Below are 24,965 nucleotides of genomic sequence, written 5' to 3' on the forward strand. Positions count from 1 at the left end.
TTCTAATGCCTTCTTCGTATTTCTTAATAATTTCTGCACTGTATATTATCAATGTGGTAACTAAATTTCAGAATGGCCAATAATTTTAATGTAAAAATGCAAAAATATTCAAGAGACTAACAAATTCGATGTTTACTCCACTGTAAACAATGTTAAACTGAGAAACGTTGGCGGGTGATTCGATCAGCTGTTGGGCGCACAAATTGTGCCCTGTACTGCATATATTATCAATATGTTAACTAAATTTCAGAATGACCAATAATTTTAAAATAAAAAATGCAAAAATATTCAAGAGCACAACTTTCTTGATATTTAATCCACTGGAAACAAATGTAAACATAGAACTGATTACTGTATTGGCGGACTAACCGATCAGCTGATGCTGCACCAAAGCGTGTTTCTCGTAAGGCTGTCGTTAATAGAACTTGCACAATTTAATAGAACTGAAAATTCTTATGGGAGCTAATTCGTTAACCAAAATCTCGTAAATTTAACCACTCGTTAATGGAGGGACCACTGTATTTGTGAGAGGATCTTCACATTATTATTTATTTGTATATGTGTGTTTGTCTCTACACACACACACACATACAATACAGGTAAAAGAATTACTGCTTCTAGAACAAATGGCTCCCTGTCCCGGCCACAAAAATGCCGGTAACTTTAAAACTACCCTTAGACATTCTTGGGTACATTCAGGGTGTCAACCCCAAATAATCAAGGTCTGCAAATTTTAAGGGCATGCTGTACTACTCTGTTGGATATAAAAATTTAGTGCAGTAACACTTAGTGAAAAGCCAATAAAATATTGGCTTAATGGCTGGGGCTGCACAGTACTAACTGTACACGCTGGACCTGCCAATTCTTTAAGATTTATTCATATGCTGTAATTGTATCTAAACAAAACTTACAACTCACATTTATAATGCATTATTAGCATCATAATATGTTCGAATTAATACAAATATACAGTATGTTTTAAATACTATCTTTAGCTGCACCGTTAGCTCTATATGCAATTTGGTCACTGATTCACACTCACTAATATAAAAAAATTAATTTATCTGTGATAGGCTGCTCTGACATAATAGATCATAATCTCTTCCTTACATATCATGGTTGAAGGCCTGTCGAGGAGAGGAAACTGACAAAGGTATTCAACTAAAGAGCAAAAGGAGGGGAATGCCCATACAAACAGATTCTGTTCAAGGACTTAGAGAGGAAGACTATGTTATCCCACTTCATGCTGATATGCTTATCATGTGGGCTTCTTATCCTGGTCAGTACAAGTATTTATACATACTTTACTTTTCATAAATGCTTTGGTTTGCTAATTTACTCTTATTTTACAGTATTTTAGCTGATAATTACAAAAATTTTCTGTATTGCTGATGTCTAAAGATGTTATTTATAAGTACTGTACCATAAATTTAACATTTATATATTAACTCAACTTATGCCAAAGGTGAGAATGTTAACTGCACCATAACTTACAAGATAACACACTACGGTGTTAAGGAAATTTTACTGTGGCAAACAAAGGGTTGGTATTTACTACAGTGATATAAAAATTAACTGATATTTATTGGGATATTTATCAGACATTCTTTGCACTAGAAAAAAAAAGTAAAAAAGTGGTTTACACTTACACAAAATAGATTCATAGATGTTACACTATAATGATGCAAACTAAATTCTTTCCTTAGCAGTTATGAAAAGGGAATACTGTAAAGTACAAAGAGTATTTATTAAATATTTGACTCAAACAGTGCTATTTTGGGGAATGAATTTTTTTACAAACTCTCTGTTTTGATAAACTTCTTTAGGTGTAACACTGTAGCGACGCTCTTTCTTCAACAAAAAATTTACCACCTTGGGACATGGATCAAACTGTGCAGTTTCAGTACTGTTAAGGGCAATATACATACAACTGTTGATTGCTTCTCTTGAGTAGCTAGGTATGGAGATCTCAATAGGTGGTACAATTTTACAGTGCCATCTGAATGTATAGTACAGTATTTACTTTTCTTAAGCCTCACTAAATTCCGTGGGAATAAGGTTGAAAACTGGAAACAATTAGGCCGCGGCCGCACTGAGAGCGGGCAGGCAAGAGCGTGAAAACAAAAGGTTCACCAGCTGTGACTGTTTATACTAGTGATGCTGGAGTCACCAGTCGCAAGCCCGGCAGCCTCCGTGTGCAAGGCGTGTTTTATTTTTTATAATACATATCGTGATTTAGTTATTATTTATATGAAAATGTATATATATATTTTTTTATAATCTATTTTTGTCATAAATACGAAGAAATTAATGGTGGAAATTGAATTGGGTCCTAAATTAACCAAGGTCTTAAATATAAATCGTCGTTATCGGAGGCTTTCCTATATATATATATTCAAAGTGTTAAGTACCTGATTGTTACTGCCAGCCTTTCCTCTGGAGATATTGGGTTCCTGAAGTTTGTAGTTTGTTTTTTGAGGTGAGGTTCGACAAAAGATAGCAACTTATGGAAAGTCTCAGGCTTCATGCGGAAATATTCATAAAATTTGCCAGGGTCCTCTTGCAATTGTGGGGTCAGATGGTGGTATTCACCAAGCTTCTCTCTCTCCACATTTATCTGGTGTACCCACACTTTCTTCTGTCTTGAAAATGATTGATACTTCAGCATGCTGTTCTCTAACAGCTGAGACTTCCATGAGTTAGCCATCTCTTTGAGCATTCGCGCCAGACAGGGATCGTGAACATACAGTTGTGCAGTCGGTGCGAGAATGGAGGGAGTGTTGCCATGACAACTCCCTCCAACTGCCTGCCCTAGCTCCCGCCCGCTCTCAGTGCGGCCGCAACCTAAGAGTGCATGGATCACAACCACACCTGGTAAAGAGGTTCATAATTACTCAAGAGATACTGTACCTACATATTGATAGTGTATTTAGTTCAAGGTTACTACAGTTTTTTGTTACAGTAATATAACCTTAATTTACTCTTTTGAATGGCATCCCAACACAGTTCTGTGCATTGAGATGAAGTTTCTCACACACTACTTTTGTTTAATTGTTATTTTTATTCTTGCAGGAATGTTTGCCTTCAAGTCTAAAAACAATGGGATGCATGGCAGTGTGTTTCTGCATTACCTATCTCAAGTTTTTTCATCTAAAGATGCTTTTAAAGATGACTTGGCCACAATGCTCCTTTGTGTTACACGACTCGTTGCCACAGACTATGAATCATATAACCCAAATGATAGGATGCTTCATCAAAACAAGCAAATTCCCTACACAACATCAACACTCATGCGTAAAATCTACTTCTTTGAAGAATAATGATTTGAGATCATCAAAATCTAGTCTATACCAGAGGCAGATCCAGGGGAAAGTTCCTGGGGGTCCAGACCCCCCTTTTCATCAGAAAAATCCAATACTTTTTCTTTAATGCAATATTGTACTCAGGCATTTTTGTATAGCAAACATTATTTACTATTGACTTCAGAATATCTCCTAACATCACATGCACATGGCTTCAAAATGGCCTCAAAATACCCATTATATTGGTTAGATCAGAAAAAAAAATTGGAAAGGGGGAAGGGAGCTTACAGCCCCCATTGGGCTTGCTGTGCTCGCCATGTTCCCCCACCCACAACTTCTTGGATGCCTCCCCTTTTGATATTGCTGGATCTGCCCCTGCATACTATAGTTCAAAACTTTGTGGAAATACTATAGATTTTTCTCAACCACTTTTTGTTAAAATTGTCTTGGAAGATGTTTTCCAAATTTCTGTTGGAATGCATACTGCATGCAGTACAGTATTCTTTTGTTTTTACTTTGTCATTGTTATATACTGTACATTACATATTTCATGTACAGTACAGTCAGACAAGATGCATCAACCCCCACCCTGGCTATTGTACTCGTACTGCTATATACGTACAGTACTTAGTAAAGTAAGGCTGTATGTAATGGTATTTTGATTGGTGGATCTATCTTTGGCTGTATCACTGTCAGGATATATATTAAATAATCCAAAAATAGAATTCTAACTATATAAAATATTAATCGTTATTTAAGATCATGATAATTTTCCAAATGTTCATATACTGTATTTGCTTAAATAATAAGAAATTAGATCTTGTGGCAGGCTTGGTTGAAGTTGAGTTGCCAATTCATTCATCTTTTCCATTATTTAAGAAAATATTGAGTGTGTTTAGAGGTGAAGGGGTGAAACTGAACTAATCTTATTTATTTTTTCTGTAGTCACTAAATTTTGTATATTGAAATACAGTACTACTTAATAAAATGGTCTAGTTGGCAATATTTCCAGCCAGGTCCCATATTCCCAACCCGGCTCCAGTAGTGTTCTAGACTCAGGCAAGATCACTTGTAAGAGCTAACAGCAGGCACAATTCCTGTGTACAGGGGGTCTTCGGGTTATGAATGGGTTCCGTTCCTGAGGATATTCTTGAGTGGAATTTGTACATAAGTCAGAACACATTCTATATGCATACCATTTTTTTTCGGGGAATAGCCCACCCGGGCACAGGTCATCGACCCACAACGAGGCCTAGGGGGCGGAGAAAAAAAAATCTACACCAGAAGATGCCGGAAAACCAGCTTTTTAAAGTGAGACAGATTGTATGAGTATGGAAACACAAGAATGCTGAGCATTCCACTAACAAAACAATATTTAAAATCCCACTACATCATAGCCTAAATATACATCTAAAATATTACTTAATTTAAGACAAAAGTAGAATGACAATATACAGTAAATGAAAGTAAAAAATAAGTCATCAGATAAATAAAATACTGTAAATTTCAAGTTGAGCCCTGTTTGTACTGGTGGGTGTTCGTAAGTTGGGCACCTCCTGTGCTGTAAAATTAGCTATGACAATTTTCTGAACTTGTGGCTTCTTTAACCTGAGGCTGTGATCTCTAGTGGGTCGAGCATCTACTAGTTCCAATTATGAACACTCGACATAAGTGAAGTAAAGACTGGTGCTTACAAATAAACCATCTCCTACTCATCCATAGTATTAGCTAAAGCAACTGTAGGCATTCTAACATCTTTTGGTACTGTACCTGAGGCGTTGGACTGCAGGGATCAGTCTGGTGGCCCTCTTTTGGATGTTCTCAATCAATTGAGTCTGTAATAGATCTCGGTGACCAGACGGGATGACAGTACTGTATACACCAAAGACAGAAGCACGTCACTTTTGAATTAAGGGCAAAAACAGTCTCTTTTCACTCACTTTCATCCATCATTTCAAACTGCTGTAATATCTTCACAAACCACTTGACATGTAGCTCTCCTGCCAGTAACATGCTCAGCTTATTTACACATAAAGCATTCTGAAATCAAGAGGTTTTGAAAGTCAAAATATAAAATAAAATATTAAAATATGTATGTATAGGCTGTGCCTCCACCCTCATTAAATATCTGGGTACACCCCTGATGTCTGTCACAATTGTGCCTACAAGACAGCCCAGGCTCTCATTGGCTCAGCCATGTTAATACTGTACTGTATTATGATTTTTTTAATCGACTCTGTATCCGTGTTCTTCTAGCTAAATAAACTGTTTCAATATCAATTTGTCTATGGTAAGTCTTTCCCAAAGAAAAAAGTGGTCTTGCAAGGCGAAGCTATTTAACATTTATTAAAATGTATATTAATAAAAAAAAATAAAAAAAGGAAATATAATGTAATAATTGTTTATCAGACCACAGCTTACAGCCCAGAGAAGAACGACACATATAACAGTAAGAAGGTGCCCAAGTGGTAACCCACATAAGTTGACACACCCTACAGTGACAGCAAGATCTGACCCAAGAGGGCACGGCCACAAAGTACTTGAGTTAACCCTGCGATATGAACGTGTTACAGAAACCACACCCAGCCAAGACACACCCGGGTGGTAATAATTAGGAAGCATTACCGACCGGCGACATGACCACGCACCTGGACAAACACAGCCGTCCAGATCTAACCAGTTTAATGTGAATTAGGAGAGGTCATCTGCCGGCTCTCCTCCAATATAAAGGCCCTGCAGCCCCATCCACGCAGATCACTTTCACGTCACTATCGACAGAAGACGGAGTCACGCTCGTCACTAGTCGAGGTCGGAAGGGAGACTTCCCTCCCCAGCACCACATCTCCAGCTAGCAGTCTCTCCCACAGGAGACATAGTCCAGCAGCACCTGCTGGTCCTCCCTCAGGTCACACGTGTGTCATTGTCAGAGCTATCCATAGGGTGAGTTACTTACGGTGAGAAGTGTATCCATTTCATGTTTGTGCCCGAGATTCAGTGTCTAGTAACTTCGGTATAATGTTCTATTAATGTGTCTGTGTCATTGAGTGAATACTAAATAGCTGTACTTAGAATTGGTGTTTAGAAAGATTTCCCCTAAGAACATATTTACAGTTAAATAACTAACCGGCCACGCTACCAAACTTCCTCACTTTACATTCCTATTATAAATATTCTATCTATACTTTCTAATAAGAATCCCCCCCCCATTACATAAAGTGCGACAACTTTAATGAAAAGGTCCCCCTTTGTTGTATGAAGCATTGATATACATAAACAATTTAAAAATAATTGAATGTTTAAGTGATGCAAACATGGAATATATAAAAGGGTTATTGTGTGATTCAGAATGATGAAAACAATTATATTTGTATAAACATGTCCTGTCTGATGGCACAGTACGATACTGTACTGGACAAGTTATCTAATACAACACAATATCAACAGTGAGTGTTTCTTTCATAATTATTAATTACTCCTACTTTTTTTATCATCTTTACCAATGATCAGCTCATTAGCCGCTTGGGCGGTCAGTCACGTCTCTTTTATACACTGTTGGCATGTACTGGCTCCAGAATGTATCTGTACCTGCTCTAGGGTTGGTCAAGTCTGATCTTGCAGGAGCTCACACTTGGTGCCATCACGACACTCTGGCAGATTGTTGCAAGAGTTTACAATTTCACTCCCAAAAAGTTTGCCTTCACAATTTTCAGGACTTGTGGCTATGATCCCTAGTGGCTCGGACATCCGCTACTGTTGGTGGAATAGCGTATAGTACTGTTATGTTTAACACAAATACATTAAACAAGATTTATGACAGTAATAAATGTTATGTGAAATGCAAATACTGTACTGTACAATAAAGATTTAGCAGCAGTATGTTTGTATATCTAATTTCCTTGGTCATATTGATTATTACCCAAGTAACATTCACTTGGCAATATCCTGTACTGAATTTCTTTTATTTTATGGATATTTTTATTTTAGTCTTCAGATACAGAACAGTATGTAAGACTTGTACTGTAATGCACAAATTTTGAAACCTTGACTGAATGTGGAATACAGTACTGTATGTGTATGGTACCGGTATAGGGTTACATGCAAACTAACATCCTCAAGTTGTGGTTGTATCAAGTTAATTTTTCAGCATAAGATAATGAGAAGTACAGTATACAGCATGTACTATATATAATGAAATAAATAACATCAGATAATTCAATGAAAGTTATCTACATCACAAATAATCTGTTATCTAAAAGTCCACACAAATGCTTGAGAATGACCATTATTTTCTAAAACCGTTGACTGAGGAAGTTCATATTTTCCAAGGCATTTTAGCGAAGCTCTCAGAGGATGAGACTCCAAAGCAAATCTTCCGGGGTCTCCAACAAGCACCAGGGAGCCACTGAAAAATGCCGAAGTACCATATTATAAGAGCTATCACAAGCAACACGATCCTTATCAGAATGGAATGAGAGATTGTGATAAGCAGCCCCTGACTTAGTGTAGAATGGCAACTAATATAAGTACCCTGTACTGTATAAATGTGACTCCATACATTTTTTTTTTTTACGGGGATCAGCCCACCCGGGCACGCGTCACTGACCCACATCAGGGCCCGGGGGGCAAAAATGTAATAGTAATAATAATAATTCATAGTAAATAAAATTTATAATAAAAAGTAAAATAAAATATTAATGGTAATAATAATAATAACAACAACACTGTGATGATAATAATAATAAAAATAAATGCAAAGAAATACAAGAATGAAAAAAAAAATCAGTGAAAAATGCAATACTGTATGTATGTTGTGTTGTCATGTAAGAGAAACAACTGAGACCCTACAATTGTTTGTAAATGAGGCAGAAAGACAGATCAGCAACCTGGAACTTGGTCACAATTTTTGTGATGCCATATGGCAGTAGGGTCTACCATAAGACAACACTTTACGCTTCCAATATCTTCCCAGGCGGTAGTACCTCCCTGTTTGGTAGCTGCCTACTACCTACTAAGATACATACAGTATGCTGGTGATACAGTGTTGACAATCACGGCAATATTTTTTTTGAAATGTAAGATTGATAACAGTACAATTAATAAAGAGAAAATAATGTAGTCTGGGTTTATAGACATGAACCACTACAGTACAGTACAGTACTTTAAATTAAAACAATGCTGATCTAGTCCAGACTGTTACCTTTCATGGATCCCTTTTAGCCAAACAAGAACTTCATCTGCAAATTCAGTGTCATAGAGCATATCACCGACAAGAACAACATCGTGATGCTGGCACGATGAACCAATGAGGTTGGCAGTTGAGACAGCATCTACTGTTATATTGTTCTTCACTCCATTCAACAATACTGCTTCAATAGCAACTGTAAATAAAACCAAGTCAAAAAAATCTAATTCTAAAAGAAGTGATACAGTATTACTCTGTTGAATGAAAATTCTTTATTTAATAATAAAAAATATTACAGTATAATTCAGTTGAAGATCTACTGAGGTACATCTTATTTACTTTAATTTATCCTTGCCACTGATTGGCATTTGTATGTGTGTGAGTATGCCCATCTCAGTACAGTATACTGTACTGTACAGTACAAGTATATGTGTATGTTTCTTAGACTATATACTTTTACAAAATTGTAACAGTTCTCATACTTATAAATGCAATTATGTTTCAAAAGTTTCACAGCTTTAAATAATTCAGTCTAATGATAGAGACTAAGAAACATCTCACATGACCATTTTACCTTCATCTATGTCATTAAAGGTGACTTGCTCTGCTTCTGATAACTTAGCTGCTAACCCACTTGCCCCACATCCACTTCCAAAATCAAGAATACTTTTCCCCTTCACAATATGAGAATTGTCAAGTACATACCTGCAAAGAACACATTTCAAGTACAGTACTTATGTTTTTTTTAAGCTGAAAAAAATATCAAAATGACAAAATCCCCAAAAAAATCTGTACATCACGGTACAGTATATATTTTTATTTTAAAAATCCTTCAACAGGCACCTGGGAAAACAGTACTTCAGAAACTGTGAAATCAATCTAAGCAAGAGCAGCATAGAAGCAGTCTGTAAGTGTTTACAGGAACTGTACTTATTTATATGATTTCAATCACCCATTGCTATACTGTACTGTTTATACTGTAATCATAATTAAAGTGACTAAATTATGAACAACCATTTAAAGTGTTAATACTGTACAGTACATCAATAATAGGTTAGGGAATATTTTTTCTTTAATTTAAAGGTAACATTTTGCATCTTGCCAAGAACATAAGGTATAAATATGGGCATATACAAAGAGGAACCTGATGACTAACCTGGACACTGCCTGTCCACCTGGCCAATAAAAGGCCCAGAAAGGGTCAAGGAATGGGGAGTGTTGTGGGTGGCTGGTCCAGAGCCGACAGGACTGAGTGATGAGATATAACTGTAACTCAGGAGTCAGATGGTCACTGCTCAAATCAGTTTCATCGATAATTTGTTCTCTGAGCACCTGAAAGAGACATGGTATACTGTACCTATGCAGTGTACAGAATAATACTGTATACAGTATATCCTTATTTTAAACTTTTTACACATATTTGTGTATACTAATCAGTAATTAAAGATATTTCTAATACGTATTGTATTCACAGTATGAAAACTCAGGTAGGATCTGCTTACAACACCACAGTCAAACATCTTGTACAGAAAAGGTAATCTTATGCAACATTAAGCTGTCTTCCTCTCGTGACAAAGCTAGCAATCTGGCCTCATGCAGCAGTAAATCATCATTAAATAGAAAGGCACTTAATGGACATTTAAATCACATACAGTACAATATATGAACATGGCATAGCACTGAATTTATAAGTTTTCCATTAATATTACTGCTACCTAAAGCACCTTCACACACACCTAGCAGCATTGTCTTAAGGGTTCAACTATCAAAGGAGTCAAGATGAACCTATATTAACAATTTGTTTATATCTGGAAATTTCATGAAAATTTCAAAGCGGTCCTAACAAACTCAAGTGTGAAAGCATAAGGAAGAATGTATACATAAAGGGGCATAGAAACAGCAACAGGAAAATATATTGAAGAAAAATGAAATAGAGCAATCAGTTAAGGAGAGTATTGGCTGTGAAATACTCAACTGTAAATAATATTCGATAGACAAATTAATGTACCATAAAACCAAGAGAATATTATCTAATATAACCATATGGAAATTAAGCTCATTATTTTCTCTTCTATATTAATTAAGGGCTAATATGACAGACTTCACAGCCGATGAATTATTTATTTTGATGTTTACATATATTCTTACTATATTTTCACCAGCGAGTTGTGATATAATAATAATTTTTTATGGATATTGCTTTGTTTGGTAGATAATTAGGCAACTAGGCACGCACTTTGTCTTTCTCGGCGTGATGCGGTGGTACACAGCCAATCATTTCCGATCTACGCCAGTCACCAGTGTATGTCAATAAGCCAAATGGATCGGGTTGCTGCTCTAACGTCCACAAAAAACGTCAATTTACACCATATAATAGTAAGTTATTTCTGTTTAATGTGCCGGGGGACTGGAGGATTGAGCCTCACAGCTAGGAAGTTAGGTAAGGTTAGGTCATTTTTTTGGTTAGGTTGTTAAGGTCTTCTAACAATGATTCTGCTGCTTGTTTTCCTTATCCACTAAGGTTAGGTTAGGTTTAATTTAGTAATAACCACTTGTTAACACAATTACCATAACTAAAACAGTGTCCACCATAAAACACAGTGAAATTGTGGCATTTTAAAATTTGTATTCTATGAAAAATCAACGGCTGTGAAGTCGTAAATAATTACAGGTTAGCTTAGGTTTTTTTAGTTTCTTTGAGGTTTTTACTTTTTACATTGTTTGACCTTCCATTTTTGTTCAATATCTCACCTACTGCTTATTTCCGACAGCAACGAAGGTCATATTTGTATTTAACACGATGATTTACACTATAAAACCCCATTTTCAAAAGTCTATTAGGTGGTTGCAACTACAAAATATTTACCATTAATTACCCAATTAAGTTAGTGTATTACCATCTCTTCAGTTAATAATAAGATGTTAACCAAGTTTTCTGGGTTCATACTAAAGTTCTCACCATGTTAGACTTGACATCTTGTGTTGTGGTGGTGTGTGCAGAACTCATAGGTGGGAATGAAATCACTGACTTCCTTATATGCTTTCTCTTCTTGGAAAGTGAGAGGACATTACATCTCATCTTATATAAATTCATCATCCTGAAAATTTAATGTGATACTATTTGTTAGGCAGCACATGAATATTTAGGAGGATAAAATAGATCCACATGAAATGCCAGATGAATTAAACCAAAGATATTATCAATTAAATATATGAAGTGACATTTACTTTTGTATTTCAGAAGGACCCCAAACTTATGTCAACCTACAGTACTTTTTGAGATATTACCTACCGCTTAATGAAGAAAGGATTTTTATGAGACCATCAAACAAGAAATGAAAAGGATAGAAATATTGCACCATTATCTGGCAAGTTACAGTTCATATAAGTATTAAACAATGCTGAATAATAGGGCAGTGACTTACTTTTGGATGATATATTTCAGCTGGATACTAATTAGACGTAGTATATCTCACATCTATGGAGTCACACTCACCAAGCTGTGGCCACTACTGAGGGCTGAGGGGTAGAGGAACACCTTGGTGACTCATAGTAACTGGGATTAAAATGCTCTCTAGAAATGATGATTAAATCGGTTAAGATAATAGTATATCTTGAAAAGTGAGACCAATAGGATAAATGTCAGTAATTCATAAATATAATCTCGGTATAATTTATTTTCAAAGGTTAATAATGTGTTAGACTGACTGAGACCTCTGTAGGCGGCGGCGGCAACACAGAGGTAAACAACTGACGATGGTGAGCAGGGGGTCATTCTGTGGTTTACTCTAGTTTTTTATTAATTTATTGTGTTAATACTTCATTAACTTAAATATTCAATAACTACAGCATGGCTTCAAGTATGTGGATTACTTTAATACTTTTATTGTTCATTAGAGTTCGTTTTTGTACATGTCATGCCTTGGCAGTATTGTGGTCTGGGGTGTTGGTTATATTTACCATACTTTACCTTATTTAATGGCTACCTAAATTAGAGGTGGTCTGTGTAGGATCCCTCCACTGTTCTTGATAGTCTTGTTTAGGTTATTTATAGTCCCAGTCACAGCTTTGGCTAGTAGCGTGGTACACCTATGGAACAATCTACCAGCCACTCTGAAATATTGCTTTATACTGAAGTCATCCTGGGTGTGGCCATGGTGAGTTTGTAGTTATATCTCTTCATGTTGGTAGAGTGTGACTATCATATAAAAAAATGGCCCTGGTTCCCATCCTTATCAAGCTGCCTTATTGTGTCTTGTGAGAAGTGTTGTTGGTCCTGTGGCCCTCAGTCTACTTGGATTACTGAGACCACATAATTCCAGAATCTTCTTAGTAGATCTGTGTTGAACCTTTTTTAAGGAATGGTAAGTCTTTCTGGATGGAAGGTTTCGATGCCTGTAAACAGTCATCCAGACTGGGACATATATGAGATTTATAAAGTTGGAGCATTTTCCCGTCTTTGTACATTACGGGACACTTTATAATTTCCAAATCTTGGCTTTTTTCACCATAGTGGATATAGGTACAGCAGCTGGGTAATCCTATAAGAGATGGCTAACACCAGATGTTGTTAGCCATTTCCTTCAGTATTACTGGCAGCCGTATTGATGGACCGTTGTTAATGGCTAGGTTAGGTTACGTTAGGGATTAATTTCTACTTTAGGACAACACGGGAAGCTTATGAATTTGATCTTTGTCATCAGTAGTTTAAACAATTCTAAGACACTTTCTTCTATGACGTTTCCCTATAGTACAGTGAAGATAAAATAACTTCGACTCGCGTGTTGTCTGGAAGTAAAATACATACTATAATACCAGGCTGCCGGCCACTGCTAATCTGCACAGCCTGAAACTGTCTATGTTATAGGACTGTCTGTTTGTGGGCTTTGCCAGAAAAGACCATTTTTTATTCCAATTTTAGTACTGTATGTAATGTATTCATCTATTAAATTACAGTTTTCACTACTGACCAAACGTGAAAATGCCCATTCAGAAGGCATTTGGGCATGTGCTTGGGGTCATTTTATCCCAGAAGAAAAGTCCAAAAAAAATTCAAATGAAGATAATGAGAAGGAGAATGGTGAAGAGAATAAAGAAAACCAAGGGACTCAGAATGAGGAGGACCAAAACTTACCTGATTCGTGAGTACTGTACTGGACCTCTGAACTTATCTGATAGCTTGAGTAATTTGCATAATACTGTATTTATTGTAGTGGCTGTATAAATGGTGGCCATGTTTTTGACATGTATGATAAGGTTTCAAAATGCTTGCATATTTGTTTACAAGTCTTTGCTACAGAAAGCAGCTCTGTCATTAAACATAAAGATACAGTACAAGAAAATTTGAATGCTTAAAACCGTTTTTCTTATATAGAATATTTAAAATGCCATTTATGTTTGGCCTGTAAGTTTTTTTTCTGTTTTACCATGAATATAAACTGGCGTTACTATATAAACACATTTTTCAGAACAAACAAACAAAAAAACATACAGTACAGTAGTATTTGGCCACAAAATCGCCTGACTATTGCCTAGTGTTTCAGGGCAAATGGTCAAAAAATTTATTTTGTTGCAATTTAATATAAAAGTACTCTTATACATGCTAGTTTAAGATCAGAGTTAATTTTTTTTAATTCCAATAATTAGTGTTAATTAAGGAGTCTTGAAATAAATACTGTACATCACATTTAGAATACTGTACAGTACAGTACAGGTGCTCCTCTACTCGTGAACATTTGACTTAAAGCTTTCAGAGGTATGAACAAACTTGTCCATGTGTCCAATTGATTGATCAAACTGCCTACAGAATTAATATAAACTATTCATACATTAAAGTACTTTACATTTTGAATATTTAAAATGTCAATTATGCTGTGCTTGTAAGTTTTAAATCATCTTTATGCTGTACTGCTTACATTTCATCAAGAATATACTGTACACTAACTTTACCATTTGAACGCGATAGTTTTCACTTTCCAGAAAATAGGCTCTCGTTGCCTCAGAAATGCCTAACCTATTACCTTGTGTTTCAGTTTGTGAAGTAAAAACATAAGATTTTGTTCAGATTTCATATACAGGTATTCTTTTACATGTTAATTAAGGATCTGGGCTCAAAAGTATATAATTTGAGTACAGTAATTAGTGTTAATGACACATGAAATACAGTACAGTACCCTTGTACTGTTAAAGGCTGGTAAGATATACTGTACTGTAGAGTAATGGGCTGTACTGCATTTATTATTGGATTATAAAGTACTGTAGTTGTATTGTACATCTTTTATTTTCTTAATATTTTTCAATGTTTGTTCGGATGTATAAGAGTAATGTTGGACTTACGAACAAGGCTCAGGAACCTCAGTCGTTCATTGGTAGAGGAGCACCTGCACAGTATGTTGAAAGGTAAATATGTCTTTAGGAAAAATCTTTAAATTGTGCTGTTTTACATATCTGTATTAACAATCAAGTAAAAATTTTCTAGAGAACAAAAGTATATTGTCACCGGTGGGCTCGATGATATGGTTCGAGTGTGGCGCTGGATGGCGGACGGCGTTGAAGGGGAACTAACGCCTCTGCACACACTTGAAGGTCATTCGCTTGGAGTCATATCAGTTGATGTTAATGCTGCTGGAACTATAGCGGCTTCTTCATCCCTAGACTCAACCATTCGATTGTGGAATCTCCATTCTGGTGAACAGGTGAGGATTAACCTAGTGCTGTACTGTACCACAAGGTTTGTACTGTACTGTGTATCCTTAAAAGGAGGAGTTGAGAACTGTATCTTAAAAAAATAGTCATTGAATTCTTCATGCAGTATTGGATAAAGGACACTGGTAACCAATACAGTACAGTTAGCTCATTGAGATATTAGTGTTTCATTCCTATAATTTTTTTTTTTTTTTCTAATCATTATTGGAGACATCGATCTAGGAAATTCAGGGTTGGAATTAAAACAATTTTGGCGGATTTTTCTCTTGATTATTAGGGTGAGAGCTCGTAGTACTCAAGGTACAGTATAAACTTTAAGGAATTACAGTACAGTAATGATATGAATGTTTATTGTATTTTAATATGCCGTATTGTATAGATCATTGTGGGAATATTAAATAAGTAGAGTGGTTACACAAGTGATTTTCAATTCAAAAAGTTTTGAAAATGAATTTCATATTTTTAATTTTATTTCAGCTGCATACAATTGACTGCGGGCCAGTTGAAGCTTGGTCTGTTGTGTTCTCACCAGAGGGTAATCTCATAGCTTCAGGCAATCATGCTGGTAAGATAAATGTTTATGCAGTGGATGGTGGGCGGCACGTGACAACGCTAGACACCAGAGGACGCTTTACTTACTCAATTGCATATGTAAGTTTACTCATTAATATGATTGTTTTATGTTTGAAGATCCAAAGTGTGTCCAGAAACCCTCTACCAAAAGGGGAAAAGAATCAGGAGTGAGAAACAGTTTTGACAGAGTATACTGCAGGTAGTTAGTGTTCTGCTCATAGGGTGATTGTAGATCATCTACTTTAGAATTATATTGTGCTTGGGTGTAAAGCTGTACAAACTTGATGACCCAACAAAAAAGCTTAATGAATTGCTTTGATTCATTGTGGAGTTTAAGGATTCAATTAGTATAGAGTAATGCAAGTCTATGATGTATATAAGTACATGTGGGTATCTTTACTTGTTTTAGCCCTATTGCCTATCCTTTCTGACACACAATACTTGCATCATTCTTACCTATTAATTCTCCCTTTTTATTCATGCCACATAAGAGTGAGAATGGAGTAAAAATAATACAGTACAGTAGACATATTTTATATGTACAGTATTAGTAAAGTGAAGTGTTTTGTATACAGTATGTGGACGTATGAATTGTTTAACTAGATACCTTGTACTGCACAGCATACATCTTCAAATTAAAGGTATATGGTAATTTCCGAGCTATTTTGTGTAATGGCTAATTAATTACCTTATATCGTATATTTGTGAAAAAAAAAATTAACCTACCCGGGCACGGGTCAAACGACCCACAACGGGGCCTGAGGGGCAAAAAAATAAGAACAGAAAGAAATTGAACAATAACAATTAAGTCCAGTACTTTTGTACCATTTTATTATTATTACTGTTGTATTTTAGAGTCGTGATGGAAAGTATGTTGCGAGTGGAGCAATCGACGGTTTCATCAATGTTTTTGACGTAGAGAGTGGCAAGTTGGTACACACATTAGAAGGTCATGCCATGACCATCCGCTCCATCACATTCTCACCTGATTCTCAGCTTCTCCTCACAGCTGCTGATGATGGACATATGAAGATGTATGATATGTAAGTATTGTATTTTACTGTACTGTACTAGAAATTTTTTGAAGTGGAAATTAACATTACTTTCTAATACCAAAGATTGATTAGACTTGGCTTACTCTAGAAGTGCAGCTGTAGGATGGGCTTGGTGTAAATCATTCATACTGTAGCTCCGTCTCTCAGTCTCTCCACTATTCACAAAGTTGCTCTTTCTTCAGTTCTTAGTCATTTATTCAATTCTGTCTCATTTCAACCCAGCCAAAGTAAAAATAACCAAATCTTATTTCACTTTTTGTGTTGAGGGAACCCATGTTAGTGTGTGTGTGTGTGTAAAATGTTTTATTGAACCAATCACTCGTAGTGCAGCCCCCCTCTGCTCATCTGATGATAACTTCATAATTAAAGATGATGAAGGCATCCTTCAATGCTGGAAAGAGCACTACCATTCACTGCTCAACCTGATACACCGATGTGGAAGTCCTGACTACCCAGCAGGTCCCTCAGCATCCAGAGCTGACCCACCTCAGCTATCCTCCATCCCTGGATGAGGTAGCTACCGCCATCAAACAGATGCCCCAGGGCCTGTTAGAATCCCAGCCGAGGTGTATAAAGCAGGAGGACCTCTGCTTACTAGCCGTCTCCAGTCTCTCCTGGAGAATATATGGGATAAGGAGGAAATCCCCCAAGCTCTTCATGACGCCTCCATTGTCAATATTTATAAGACCAAGGGAGACCGGTCAGATTGTGGCAACTGCCGTAGGATCTTGCTGCTCTCCGTTGCTGGCAAGATTATCGTCCGAGTCCTCCTAAACAGACTTCCTCCAGAGGAGGAAAACTTCCTCCCAGAATCTCTATGTGGCTATAGACCATCGTGTGGAACCACTGACATGATCTTTGCTGCCCGTCAGATAAAGGACAAGTGCAGAGAACAGCTTTGTGACCTGTACATGGCTTTCATCGACCTAACCAAGGTCTTTGACTCGTTCAACAGGGAAGCCCTCTGGTGGACCCTCAGCCGTTTTGGCTGCCCACCAAAATTCTTCGCCAGTGTGAGGCAACTCCACGATGGCATGAACGGCAGTGTTCTGCACAACGGCACTCAGTCAGAGTTCTTCCCCATCCAAACAGGGGTTAAACAAGGGTGTGTACTGGCGTCAACTCTCTTTTCCATTTTCTTGGCTGCCTTCCTTACTCGTGCCAGTGCCATTTTAGCCGGCAGGATGAACATCCAGTATGGTGTGAAGGGGGGTCTTTTCAACATAAGATGGCTCCAGGCAAGAATTAAGGTTGTCAGCAGCTTCCATTATTGAACTTCAGTATGCAGACGACCTCACTCTTGTTGCTCACACTGAACACGACCTACAGGAGATCCTGAACACCTACGCAGATGCGTATGCACACTTCGGCCTCAAGGTGAATGTACGTAAGACTCAGATTCTCTTTCAACCTGCCCCTGGTTCAGACACACCTCCACCATCCATCCAGCTTAATGGTACTACTCTCTCTAATGTTGCCCACTTTCGGTATCTCGGCTCCCACCAGTCTACCACCGCAGACATCGATGAAGAGATTCAGCGTTGGATCAGATGTGCATCTCAAGCCTTTGACAGACTCCAAAACCGTGTCTTCAGCTGTAGGGAGCTGAAATTATCGACAAAGCTGCACATATATTGAGCAGTGGTTCTCCCCAGTGAGACATGGGTCACATACAGGAGGCATCTCAATGCACTTGAAAACTTTCACCAACTTAGTCTACGTTTCATCCTCCGTGTTCACTAGGAAGACTAGAACGAATACCAGTTTTCTTGCCGACACCAACTATAGGAGCATCGAGGCTACTATTATCCATGAACAACTACGCTGGACTGGCCATGTTACCCCCATGGACAACAGTAGACTGCCAAAGCATCTACTTTACAGTCACCTAACGAATGGTAAATGTAACGCCGGCGGGCATTTGAAAATGTATAAGGATAGTCTTCAGACAAAACTGAAAAAGTATCAAATCGACCCCCTCACCTGGGAGTCAATTACTCCACATCGTAGCGCTTGGAGGAACACTTCACAAGAAGGTGTCAATACATTCGAGTTAGCCTGACTGCAAACCGAGGCAGACAAGCGCCAATGCTGGAAAGACGCTGCCAGCGCCCCTCCTGCACTAGATGCAGCCCTCCACATGTGCAACGAATGTGAATGACGCTGCGGGTCCCGTATCGGCCTCTTTAGTTACCTCAGAACTCACCAACCTAGGTGACATCCCTCATATCATTGTATCATAGCTGGCTGATCGTCATACTCAATTCCTAGTGACAACAAAGTAGTAGTAGTTGGTGTGGGTTGGTAACCCATGTTAGTGTGTGTGTGTGTTTGTTTAGGTAACCCATGTTAGTATGTGTGTGCACTTGTTGAGGAGCCCCTGTTAGTGTGTGTGCGCTTGTTGAGGTAACCCATGTTAGTGCGTGTGCACACGTGCTTGTTGAGGTAACCTATGTTAGTGTGTGTGTGTGTGTGTGCTTCTTTTTCTTACGGGGAACAGCCCACCTGGGCACAGGTCACCGACCCACAACGGGGCCTAGGGGGCAAAAAAATAAGAGTAGAAAGTTAAAAATAGAAAAGGAAAAGGTTTATATTAATCTACACCACGAAGATGTCGGAAAACCAGCTTTTTAAAGGGAGACACAGAAGAAGGCAGAGCATTCCACAGTTTGGCTGTGTGATGAAAAAGATGTACTATAACGGGTTATTCTAGTGTGACCAACATCCACAGAGAATCGGTGGGCACAGCGAGCAAGACGTGTGTTACGAACCCATGGCTTTGCTGGCGGTACACAGGATGCCAAATCCACCGAACATTGCCCGTTAAAGTACTTGTAAAAGAGAGAGTATGAAGCAACAATGCAGCGAAGAAAAAGGGAAGAAAGATTGTCAACTAAAGGAGGAGAGTTAATAAGATGAAATGCCTTTGATTCCACCCTTCTAGCAGTTGGACAGAAGAAGAGCCACCCCAGATATGAGAGCAGTACTCCAAGTTTGGACGAATGAATCCCTTAAATACTTGAAGCAACTGCTCAGGAGTGAAGTAGCTACGGCATCTGTACAACATTCCCAGCTTTCGGGAGGCAGCTTTAGCAATGTTGAGGATGTGTGGCTTCCATGACATGTTAGAGGAAATGGTGAGGCCTAGCATATCTATATTAGAATTTGGCAGAATGATAATGTCCTGAAATGTGATTGAGGTAACCCATGTTAAATTTGTGTGTGCTTGTTGAGGCAACCCATGTTAGTGTAATAATAATAATTAACGGTTTATTGAAAGGGCATAGCAGCTGGAAGGCTGAAAATATACAGTTACATAATTGGGGAATGGGTCTCTTGATTTACAAATACTATACAAGTCACATAAGTGATACAAATATGATATATAATAACTAGGTGGGGAGAAGCTCAAACTACAGGGCATTTCAACATAGTGACAGTGCAAAAAGTAAGATTTACTGCGAGTGAATACACTGGTTTATTACAAGTTATTGATAATTTTCACGATGGTTGGGACTGGGCTGTTCTTATAGCAATCAGTTCATGCTCGTATGGGCTGGATGCGGTTGTGGTGTCGAACAGTAATTCTTGGCAAGGGATATCAGGTGGTAGTAGGAGCCGGTGCCGAGGATGGTGCAGAAGCTTCTCACCAAATTTGCAGATGAGGTCGTGGTGATGGTCAGTGAGAGCCGAGAGGGTCAGTGTGTTGAGCGCTTCTTCATAGGTGGAGTAGGAAGGGGAGAGAATAATCTTGCATGCCCTCTTTTGCACTTTTTCTAGGTGTTTACATTGTGTGGCATTTGGGGAGGAAGACCAGGTAGGGGAGGCATAGGTGAGCTTGGGAAGTATGAATGTTGAGTAAACACTGAGGAGTTAGGGTGCAGGAACTCCGAGGGACTTGAGTCGGCGGAGGAGGTGGAGACGGAAGCTGGAGGATTTGACAACTTCAGTGACGTGTGGTTTCCAATTTAGTTTGTTGTCTACGGTAACGCCGAGGAGCTTAGTGGAATCTACAACCTGTAGTGTGTTGGGACCTAAACTAATGTGTTTTTGTTGAAAAGCCCCTGTTAGTGTGTGTGCTTGTTGAGGTAATCTATGTTAGTGTGTGCGCGTGCATGCTTGTTGAGGGCACTATTATTTTGTACAGCCAGGGCAAAATGCAGGACTCGTGCTTTTGAGCGATGATGCAAGCTATTCTAGAATTATACCTTATAATATAACTAACTTCAGGTATTTCAGACATAGTGGACGCTGTTTCGGGTATTAAATTATTTCATCATTTATTTATCCCTCACTCACTTAAATTGTCTTTCTTTTAACTTTTTGCTTAGGTGGTTGTTAACTTGCTGGGGCATTCCTGAATTATTTTTGAAGATTTTGGTGCTACAGGTGTTACTGTCCTGGATGATGGATTCATTTAAGTAATAGTAATGTAATCCAGCAAAATTCTTTAGTTGGATATTCAGATGTGGAGATGGTCAGCAGGCATAGATTTGGAGAATTTTAAGGACTTATTAATCTGATGCTTGCTTTACATGTAGCCATGTACAGTATTTGGTAATGTAAGATGAACTAATACTGTACATCTTTTGATACCAGTAAGAGCAGCAACTTGGCCTGTACACTCTCAGGCCATGGATCTTGGGTATTGAGCGTGGACTTCGCTCCTGACCAGCAGCACTTTGTATCCTCATCGTCCGACCATACTGTTAAGATTTGGGACTTTGCTCAGCGGAACTGTGTACACACCTTCAAGGATCATCATGACCAGGTTAGTCTTCTTTTTATAACTCTCGGCCAAATAAAATAGAATTGGTGTAAAATAAATGCCGAATGTGATAGTTCTTCCGCCCCACTTGGAGATCGTGGCAACGATGGATTTCCAAGGCCGAGAGTGGAGTTGCCACTTTCTAACTACTTGTACAGTACTTTATTTCACATGATTTTAGAGATTATCTAGCTTGTCCAGCAAAAACATAAATAAATTTCTTGGTAACCAGACAAGGGTATCTATACAAGGTTATTTATATGAAAACAACATAAGGTGTTAATGACATAATATTTAATGCCAATTATTTGCCAACTAAGGTTTCTCGAACTAAATTTTTGGTGTGCGTGTGTTATTCTGGAAGTACTTAAATTAAACTAATTAAATTCCAAGAGAAAAGTGGTTTGGTGGCCAAAAATTCACTAAGGGGCCTTAGTCTTGATACCTGCAATTTGGTTCATAATCTTAGTACTGTATAGGTATTCCTGAGCATGCTGATTAAGAATGTAGTGGTCTCTGCAATTTGGTTCAAAATCTTAGTACAGTATACTGTAGGTACTCCTGTACATGCTGATTAAGGATTTGTCCAAAATTGGATTATGGAGTAATTAGTGAACATTAAAAGTATTAGATTACTACAAGTTTCACCATGGAATGTGTAAAAGTTATCCCGTAAGTAACTGTGAATCACTTACATATGTTTTTTATTCCCCTTTTAGGTTTGGTGTGCGAAGTATAGTCGAGATAGTAGTAAAATTGTAAGTGCATCAGAAGATAAAAGTGTTATTGTTTTTAACTCTCCTGTGTGAAAACTTGGCATGTGTACTCAATGCCTTATAATGGTTATTGATTTCAAAGTTATAAATTTTAATGCAATATATTAAGAACAATATACAAACTTATAACCACTTTGGAATCAATTTAATTTTGAGGCTTATTTAAACGTTTAATTTGTAACTTTAAAAGGTTTTGTCTGCTTTGTGTAGCAGATTTACATAATATATAATATACAGTACTTTTGATTTCCATTGCATATTTTTTGTATTAAAGGATTGCTCTGCTTTTGTTCTCTGTTTTACCATTTTGTGATGTAATGATATACTCTATGTAGTATGGTATATCATGCATGTTTTAGGTGTTTTAAGAACTGTAAACTTAAGAAATGTCTTGAGGTCATGATGCACAGAGGAGGACCTGCAATATTAATTTGTGTCTAAATACAGATCATTTCACACTTACCTTAAGCTATCAAGAACAGTAAACCCTTGCTATTTGTAGTGGTTAGGTTCCAAGGAATGGCGCAAATTGGCAAAACTGCAAATCACAACTTTACTACCTTAGTGCACTACTGTATACCTATACTGTGCATGAGAAACTTAAGTCACCTATACTATTTACCTTTGTAAGTGGAAGTTTGGAGCTTGATGAAGTGTGCTGAACAGTAGAATGAAATCTGGTTACTGAAGCATAAGGAGAGCAGCAGGATCACTGTTGGAAGAAGGTGATGCAGTTGTGGTTGGTGGAGAGGCAGGTGGTGGAGCAGCAGCTGACAGAGTAGGTGAGGGAGATGAATCAGCTGGGTGAGCAGCTGGTTTTTTCTTAAAAATCATCATTGGTATAGTAGTTGTTTCCTCTTGGCTTTGGTCTCAAACATTTCACTCCACTTACATCACTAGCGTTGACACTAGGCAGTCTTTTAGGGGCCATTTCAAACAGAAACGCTAAAGTTTTCAGTACAACTCAAGAGATGCTGCGTCGCAGGCAATGGTCGAGCGCAAACAAAGGGAGAGGAGACGCTGCAGGTGCATGGGAGTGACTCATTGCACTGTGGCAGAGGTTCATACGCTAGCCACCATCTGCTTACTGAGAATAGTCAAAATCACGAACCGCAAACCCGTGAATAGTAAGGGTTTACTGTATATTTTTTTAGCAACTGCTCTGTCATCATTAAAAGAATTAAAACCCATTTTTATTAATAACAGGCTTTATTATTGTTAAAAAACTATGCACACTATTTACAAATTTATAATTCATAATATATATATATATATATAAATATACAGGTATGGCACAATCAGTGGCTAATATAATGCTCAAAATATGATTTACAGATGAAATGTTGCAAGACGTAATGGATTTTTGAAGTTTAAATAATGCTAGTCACTTTTCTGTAAGCACAAGGCAATACTACACCAAAATTCAAAGGAACATATATTATGCATCACTTAAGAGTCTCTTCATTCGAACTTTACAACCGAGACCTAGGGTCAGTTTGTAGCAAAGCAGCCGATTGCCTGGCAGACACACATGAAAAATCACTCGGGTTTTTGGTATTTAATCTATTGTATTTATATTATGATATTTTAAGGGATAATAACTTTCCTGTGTTGATCTCTGATAATTCCCAAACTTGGTGAAACAAAAATTAGCATGTGAAATGCACTGGTAGTGTAAATATCACAGAGAGAACAAGAATGAATTACAAAATTCTAGTGACATTTTCCACCAAGCTCCATGTTGTCATGTAGTGAGTGGAGTTTGTCACTAAAGTTGTTCATCATGTTTGGGTTTTTTTTATGATAATTTTATTACCAGAGCATTTCACATGCTCATTGTTGCATCCTCAAGTGTGGAAATTATCAGAGATTAGCACAAGAATGTTATTACTATGACAAGTTAAATGCTAAATAACTGTAGTGACTGTGTCCATATGCAGCCTTGCTACAAACTGATCCAAGGCCTTCTTCCAAAGTTTGTGTGAAAAGACTAGTGGTTAACATGTTTCCTTGAAGATCAATATTAAATTTAGATTACTTAGATTACATCACCTTATGGTTACTAGTATTGACCAAATAAAAAGTCAGTGTGAAGCTTCTACAGTTCTAATAATTTCAGTATGATGCATGTGGAGGTGATTATCCTGCAAAGTTACTAACATTATTTCTGCTGGAACTGTTGGCTATAATTTCAGAGAACTGTAGAATTTTCAGCGTTAATTCCATTTAAAGGCATCATCTAAATAGCTGAAAATATGGGCATGTTTCTTATGAATGATGAAAATGATTAATAGGACTGAATAAATGTGTCAGGATATGAAGGTGTACTGCTGCTCAATTTACAGTACATGTAATTTTTAAATATTTTATATTTAATTACTCAGCATAGTACAGTACAGTAGTTGCACTGGGTTTTATCTCTGTCCTATAGGACATCAAAAAATATTTTTGTCTGCAAACATTGAGGGATGTACTGTATTATGCTTTTTCATAATCTGAATTAAGGGATAGTTTTACTGCCAACATATACAGTAGACAAATATAGTCTGATGCTAAAACTAAAAGTAACTGAGAAAACCTTACATTCAGTACAATACATGTATA

At 37.4% G+C, this 24,965-nt stretch overlaps 3 protein-coding genes across 8 annotated transcripts in view; 2 read left to right on the forward strand and 1 right to left on the reverse strand.

Moving 5' to 3' along the window:
• Positions 1–3,479, forward strand: part of LOC121878054 (caspase-1-like) — a 24,719-nt gene extending 21,240 nt beyond the window's left edge. Inside the window, exons 7-8 of one of the 3 annotated variants that reach the window (XM_042384019.1) lie at positions 1,126–1,279; positions 3,073–3,478. In XM_042384019.1, coding sequence (XP_042239953.1) covers positions 1,126–1,279; positions 3,073–3,320 — 402 coding nt within the window. In that variant the 3' untranslated portion in view covers positions 3,321–3,478. Of the gene's footprint in view, positions 1–1,125; positions 1,280–3,072 lie in introns of all 3 variants that reach the window. The other 2 variants (XM_042384020.1, XM_042384018.1) reach the window with 2 other exon arrangements.
• Positions 1,566–12,042, reverse strand: LOC121878056 (electron transfer flavoprotein beta subunit lysine methyltransferase-like). 3 transcript variants are annotated; one of them, XM_042384023.1, is made up of 9 exons: positions 11,910–12,042; positions 11,444–11,582; positions 9,641–9,816; positions 9,059–9,189; positions 8,500–8,680; positions 7,583–7,704; positions 6,888–7,052; positions 5,073–5,342; positions 1,566–2,871 (listed from the first exon to the last, which is right to left on the reverse strand). In XM_042384023.1, the coding sequence occupies exons 2-7, from the start codon at positions 11,579–11,581 to the stop codon at positions 7,009–7,011; spliced, it is 792 nt and encodes a 263-aa protein (XP_042239957.1). In that variant the 5' UTR covers position 11,582; positions 11,910–12,042; the 3' UTR covers positions 1,566–2,871; positions 5,073–5,342; positions 6,888–7,008. The 3 variants fall into 3 exon arrangements, with proteins under 3 accessions (XP_042239957.1, XP_042239960.1, XP_042239959.1); XM_042384026.1 differs by lacking the exons at positions 1,566–2,871; positions 6,888–7,052; positions 7,583–7,704 and having other exon boundaries at positions 3,606–5,342; XM_042384025.1 differs by lacking the exons at positions 1,566–2,871; positions 5,073–5,342; positions 7,583–7,704 and having other exon boundaries at positions 6,894–7,052.
• A 93-nt stretch (positions 12,043–12,135) lies between these two features.
• LOC121878055 (WD repeat-containing protein 61-like) lies at positions 12,136–22,646 on the forward strand. 2 transcript variants are annotated; one of them, XM_042384022.1, is made up of 7 exons: positions 12,136–12,243; positions 13,441–13,625; positions 14,963–15,179; positions 15,667–15,840; positions 16,618–16,805; positions 21,417–21,588; positions 22,305–22,646. In XM_042384022.1, exons 1-7 carry the CDS (start codon positions 12,241–12,243, stop codon positions 22,392–22,394), a joined length of 1,029 nt encoding a protein of 342 aa, XP_042239956.1. In that variant the 5' UTR covers positions 12,136–12,240; the 3' UTR covers positions 22,395–22,646. The 2 variants fall into 2 exon arrangements, with proteins under 2 accessions (XP_042239956.1, XP_042239955.1); XM_042384021.1 differs by lacking the exon at positions 12,136–12,243 and adding an exon at positions 12,561–12,641.
• The last annotated feature ends 2,319 nt before the right edge of the window (positions 22,647–24,965 follow it).

This window comes from Homarus americanus, unplaced genomic scaffold (assembly GCF_018991925.1).
Source record: "Homarus americanus isolate GMGI-L3 unplaced genomic scaffold, GMGI_Hamer_2.0 scaffold45562, whole genome shotgun sequence".
Lineage (NCBI taxonomy): Eukaryota > Metazoa > Arthropoda > Malacostraca > Decapoda > Nephropidae > Homarus > Homarus americanus.